The sequence below is a fragment of the Rhinichthys klamathensis genome, unplaced genomic scaffold (assembly GCF_029890125.1).
Source record: "Rhinichthys klamathensis goyatoka isolate OS25496 unplaced genomic scaffold, OSU_Roscu_1.1 h1tg000161l_1, whole genome shotgun sequence".
Classification (NCBI taxonomy): domain Eukaryota; kingdom Metazoa; phylum Chordata; class Actinopteri; order Cypriniformes; family Leuciscidae; genus Rhinichthys; species Rhinichthys klamathensis.
The window spans coordinates 2,685,493-2,691,624 of NW_026606695.1; the positions used below are offsets into that span (position 1 = coordinate 2,685,493).

At 38.7% G+C, this 6,132-nt stretch overlaps 1 protein-coding gene across 1 annotated transcript in view; it reads left to right on the plus strand.

The window, feature by feature from the left end:
* col4a5 (collagen, type IV, alpha 5 (Alport syndrome)) overlaps positions 1 to 2,791 on the plus strand; it is a 54,308-nt gene extending 51,517 nt beyond the window's left edge. The window contains exons 45-49 of the mRNA XM_056258935.1: positions 69 to 281; positions 390 to 567; positions 1,210 to 1,324; positions 2,241 to 2,413; positions 2,529 to 2,791. Coding sequence (XP_056114910.1) covers positions 69 to 281; positions 390 to 567; positions 1,210 to 1,324; positions 2,241 to 2,413; positions 2,529 to 2,610 — 761 coding nt within the window. The 3' untranslated portion in view covers positions 2,611 to 2,791. The remainder of the gene's footprint in view (positions 1 to 68; positions 282 to 389; positions 568 to 1,209; positions 1,325 to 2,240; positions 2,414 to 2,528) is intronic.
* Positions 2,792 to 6,132: the final 3,341 nt, after the last annotated feature.

The following is a 6,132-nucleotide window of genomic DNA, read 5'->3' on the forward strand; positions in this document are numbered from 1 at the left end:
AACAGGGCCTGAATTTTCTCCAACTCCATGTATCAGCCTCACAACCACCATGATGTAATTGTGTACAGGTCTGCGTGGTTATCCCGGCCCTCCTGGTCCAGATGGGATTCCGGGCCCTCCAGGTACCTCAGGAACAGGTTCTGCAGCACATGGTTTTCTGATCACTCGCCACAGTCAGACCACAGACGTGCCATCATGTCCAGATGGCACAGGCCTTATCTATGACGGCTACTCTTTACTCTATGTGCAAGGCAACGAGAGGGCTCACGGACAGGACCTGGGTGAGTAGCCCTAAAAAGCACAGAGCACACGCATGTATCATGTTTTTTCTCACATCACGTAGATCATTACTGTTGTGTCGTTTTCTTTCTCCATTTAAAAAACATCAGGTACGGCTGGAAGTTGTCTACGTCGTTTCAGCACAATGCCTTTCATGTTCTGTAACATCAACAATGTTTGCAACTTCGCGTCCCGTAATGACTACTCCTATTGGCTGTCCACACCCCAGCCCATGCCCATGAGCATGGCAGTCATCACTGGAGAAGGCATCAAACCTTACATCAGTCGGTAAGAGACGGTCACTCTAACAGATGGTGATTAGGTGGTTCAGTGGGATCTGAATCCATTGCTTTGTGTGTGTGTGTGTGTACCACAAACTTAGTAATACTAGTAATTTTTGACCTTGTGGTGACATTTTTGGTCCCCATGAGGAAAACAGCTTATAAATCATACAGAGGTTTTTGAAAATGTAAAAATGCTGACAGTTTTCTGTAATGTGTAGTTTTAGGGGTTGGGTTGGTGTAAGGGGAGAGAATATACAGTTTGTACAGTATACAAATAATTATGTCTATGGAAAGTCCCCATAAATCATAGAAACCCAATGTGTACGTGTGGTCCAGGTAAACCCTACGTTATAAGGACAAAATGTCCCCACAAAGATGGCAATATCCAAAATCCGTATCCTTGTGGGGATGTTTTTTGGTCCCCATGAGGGAAACAGCTTTTGAAACATACTAAGTGATGTTTTTTGAAAATGTAAAAAATACTGAATGTTTTCTGTGATGGGTAGGCTAAGGGGTACGGTTAGTGTAAGGGGATAAAATAAACAGTTTGTATAGTATAAAAATCCTTATGTCTATGGAAAGTCCCCATAAAACATGAAAAAACGTGTATGTGTGTGTGTGTGTGTGTGTGTGTGTGTGTGTGTAGGTGTTCTGTGTGTGAAGCTCCAGCCATGGTGATTGCTATACACAGCCAGACCATTCAGGTGCCACTCTGCCCGCAGAACTGGGAAATGCTCTGGATCGGTTACTCCTTCATGATGGTATGTACAGGACCACAGGTCTTAGGCACTCTTGGGGGACTTGAAATGTGACAAGAGAACCATTAACTTTTAGACAAGACATTCTCAACCTTTTTGACTGCAACACCCCCTTGTCCATAACAATATTTGAAGTCCCCAATGTAGGGGACTTCCTTTTTCCTCTGGTACATCTACTATAATGACATTTGTTTTTTTTTAATTTACAGAAACTAAGTGTCCATAGATAATAGTAAAATAATTCAAATGAAATATTTTAAGTTCTGCTCTTCAGAACTAGTAATTTATTTTGTCGTAGTAGTGTATATTTTGTCTTCACTCTTTTCAACCAATGGATTTGCATGACTTTTCCAGCCATTATTTGATAAGGATTAAAGATGAGGATTTTTGAAAATATTTTTTATTTACAATTTCTACCCGATAATATATATATATATATATTTCTTTTATATAAAAATGTCTATGTTGTATTTAGATTTGATTCATTTACATGAATTTTACAGGTCTAGAGATCACACTTTTACAATAACTGTGTTTCCACTGTCGGGCCAAAAGTCTTCAAATAAGAAATATCTTCATTTGAGTTGTTTAGCTTATTTGAAAGTTTTTGTTATGTTGAAACTTTCTAAAGTTAAAATGATCCGGCTGCATCTGTGTTCTTTAATGTGCGTATTGTCAGTAAATCACCTGCAGAACTTATTACTCCCATCGGCGCTTTTATGGGATTGCGCTCTCACACTAATTTGCCCTGTTTAGTAAATCTGTAGTGTGTGTAATTAAGCATAGTACTTTTTACCTATAACACCACTTGATAAGTTTTTGTTGAAATGAAAAGAGCATGACTACAAAGACACCTCCTTGTTAACATCTCAGACATCCTTGTTTGCCGTTGACTGGCATTGATTTGTCTGTGTCACAGCACACCAGTGCAGGTGCCGAGGGTTCGGGTCAGGCCCTCGCCTCTCCCGGCTCCTGTCTGGAGGAGTTCCGCTCCACTCCGTTCATCGAGTGCCACGGTCGAGGCACCTGCAATTATTACAGCAACTCGTACAGCTTCTGGCTGGCCACTGTGGACGTGAATGAAATGTTCAGGTAAAATGTCATTGAAAAGTACAAAAACATTCTTGAAAAACTGGGCCCTTAAAATGAAAAGACGTCTATCTTTGAATGAAATGAAAGAAGTATTGTTCTTTCTTTGCCCTTACAGAAAGCCACAGTCAGAGACACTGAAAGCTGGAAACTTGCAGACCCGTGTGAGCCGCTGTATTGTGTGTATGAAGAGGACGTAACGTAGTGACTTTTGTGCAGTCTGTTGTTGTTGAGGATCAGCCGTCACCTACAACGACTGCGGCCATCATGCTGATCACCAGTGGTGTTTCATTGGTGCAGTATCTTCACGTTTAACTCTATGGTGCTACTGTGCGACACAGCAAAAGAAACTGAACAAAATAAATGAATTTATTAGTCTTTTTTCATTTTTCAAAGAAGTACCTCAAAAGAAAAATACAGATCCAGCAAGGTGCCATGGCAGTTGTGACACAATGTGCATTAGATATTTTTCTCTCTTATCCTATGAGATTTTCTAGAGATTCTTTTCATGTAATATTTTCCTATGAAAATTTTGATGTTGGTACACAAATGGTACATTTTTTGGGAGAAATGCTCTCGGTTTTTTTTTTTTTTTTTTTTTTTTTTTTCGAGTGGAATAGTCTCCATGTTACCAAATCGGCACTTTGAACATCAAAGAGACGAAATGCACTGAAGCGTTACATTAATGGGACTGCTTTTTTAAAGGCTATCATTTTTCTCCAATCACTTTTTCTTCTTTGTTGGTGGTACTAACACTGCTGTATCAGGACTTTTTAGCAATGTGTCATTTATCTCTTTTTGTAAGTAATAAAATGTGTATATTGTGTAAAACACCTTTTTAGTATAAAACAAAATGGATCTTTTTAATGAATTTCTGGGTTCTTTGTCAGATGCTCACTCACTCACTCACTCCTATTCACATATTAGCTCCACATTCATTTACACTGACATTTGTACAAAGAACTTTCTTTAAACGAAACAGTATTTTATAAATATATATATATATATATTAAAAAGAAAGTATATATCCAGAAACTTGATTTGGCTGTAGGAGGATATTTTTTCATTCAGTAGTTGTTAAGTAAATGCAATTGTTTTTACAGATCTCTCCCCCCTTCTGATTTAATGTAAACAGCAAGGAAAAATTCTGTGAAAACCCATCAAATACTAGTGTTATGAATTTGTAAACCTTTCTTTGGTTCTTATTTGTTATATTACGCCACAGTGTGGTGTATCACTGTTTTAGATTAGATGAACAACTGTCTCTCAGAAAATTTTAACATAAACCACATTGTGGCGTATTATATTATAGTTATTTGTAGTTCAAATTTGCTGACCGACAGTGATTCATCTAATCGAAAACAGTGAACATCTTACACATTGTTTCGCCCCATGATGACTTGCATTTCAAAATCATTTCCCTATTTTATGTTTAGTATCCAGAAGTTGTTATAAACTTAAATGACTGAAATAAAAGAAACAAACAAGGTGAACTTTTTTAGAGTGGGATTCTTGTTGTTTTTTTCTGGTTAGTTTGGACAGTATTAGTATGGTATACTAATTACAAAAGTGTTGTATTTTCTTTGCAGTCAGTCAGTTTCCTTATCTAAAGCATTAATTCTTGCTAGATGGGAACAAAAAATAGCTTTATGATGGTGGACCAGGGGCGTTTCCTCTGAGGAGGCAAGGAAGCCAGTGCCTCCCCAAACCAATTGGATGAGAAATATTACAAAAATAAAACAATGCAAATATTACAAAATGTGACATTAAAAGGTGTATAAATCTCTTGTCTTTCTTAAATAACAGTGTCCAACAGCGACACCAGTGGTTATAGTTACAGCAAGAGGCTACGTCTGTCTTGCCTCCCCTGAGCCCATTGAGTTTTAACAGACCCCCTAAAACGAGAATTGAGAATGAAGGGGGGGGGGGGGGGGGGGGGGGGGGGGGGGGGATATGAGAGGAGGCAATACAGTACATCCATCACACTGATTGGATATGATTAGTTTGTGCGATAAATAAAAATGTTGTTTAATGTCACGTCAAATCAAACTTGAAATGGCTTGAAAATATGATTGTATTTTTTTTTGTTAGCAATCAGCTTAGTGAAATTAAAGGTACATCTTCGTGTCTGTGACCAGTGTTTACCGAGCTTGATGACTGATGATCCAAAAATGAGTTGACTGTTAAAAACAACAGTTGAACATCACTTCACAAATGCTGCAACAGTCTTCCTAGCATTGTTCAGGAAGCAGACACACTCTGTCAGTTTAAATCTAGACTAAAAACACATCTCTTTAACCTGGCATACACATAGCACATTATCAATTTCTATAATTCAAATCATGTAATATGATTATTAGGGTGCATAAATTAGGTCAGCCCGAAACCGGGAACAATTCCTATAACACCCGATGTACTCGTTACATCATAAGAAAAATGGCATCTACGCTAATGTTAGTCTCTCTGTTTATCCTGTAGTCAGCCGGACCCGAGCCGTATCCAGATCAGATGAAGGACCTGCGCTTAGACACGACCACAACGCAGCCCTGAAGGGTCAGCAGAGACCGTGTCAACCAGACTCTCCCCTGTGAAGGCCTTATCGTCATGACAAAATAACGACAAAACGTTTTTCCTCTATATAGATGAAAAACTTAACAAAATGATTCCTGTTCACACGCATCAACTAAAAAAACTGTATTATACATGTGAAACAAGTAATTGGCAATGTTACTTTGTAAAGAAAGACAACGCACCTGCGCACATACACATTAAAGGGTTAGTTCACCCAAAAATGAAAATTCTGTCAGTAATTACTCGCCCTCATGTTGTTCCAACCCCGTAAGACTTTCGTTCATCTTCGGAACACAAATTAAGATATGTTTGATGAAATCTGAGAGCTGGATCACTCCTCCATAGGCTTCTTAAGGGATTGAAACTGACCGGCCCAAAAGTTATGAAAGACATTGTTAAAATAGTCCGAGTGACTACAGTGGCTCAATCTTAAGTTTATCAAGCGACGAGAATACTTTTTGTGCGCAAAAAAACAAACAAAAAGAACGACTTTATTCAACTACTCTGTAAGGCCGTGATATTTCACGTAGTGAAACTACGCAAAAGGTGTGTTCGACATCGGCTGCGGCTGGATGTAACTGATCGGCGAGAGTTGCCGCGTGCAGGCGGGGAGGAGCTGCAAACGGAGACGTGAAGTCGGACACTTTCTGGTTCCTGTAGTGGCCGCTCACGTGGTGTTTGTATACTTTAGCACAGCTGAAGTGAAATAAATGCAATATTTGCCAAATACACAGATGTTTCAGAGACATTTTCATTCAATACTTTATGTACTGCTTTTGTTTGAACAAGAATAAAGTTCAACATAACAAGCCTATAGCTACTATCAATGAAGTAGAATCAACGTTTTTTAATCAGTTTCATTTTGATAAACATAACACAATATGTATTGTGTTATGTTTATCAAAATGAAACTGATTAAAAAACGTTGAATGAAAAAACGCGACTACATGAAAAGAGTGTTTACTGTTATAAAAAAAAACTGATTTGTGAGCTTTAGTGGAACTAAAGGTGTGAGAATAAACCGAATAAACACGAAACGCACGTGATCGTTGTCATGCGGTGAATCTGGCCAATCGTGGAACAGCTGTGTCGTCATCAGAGCTCGTGCAGCCCGGAGCAGCCGCTCTTCAGAAGCTGCGCTGGCTGAGTTC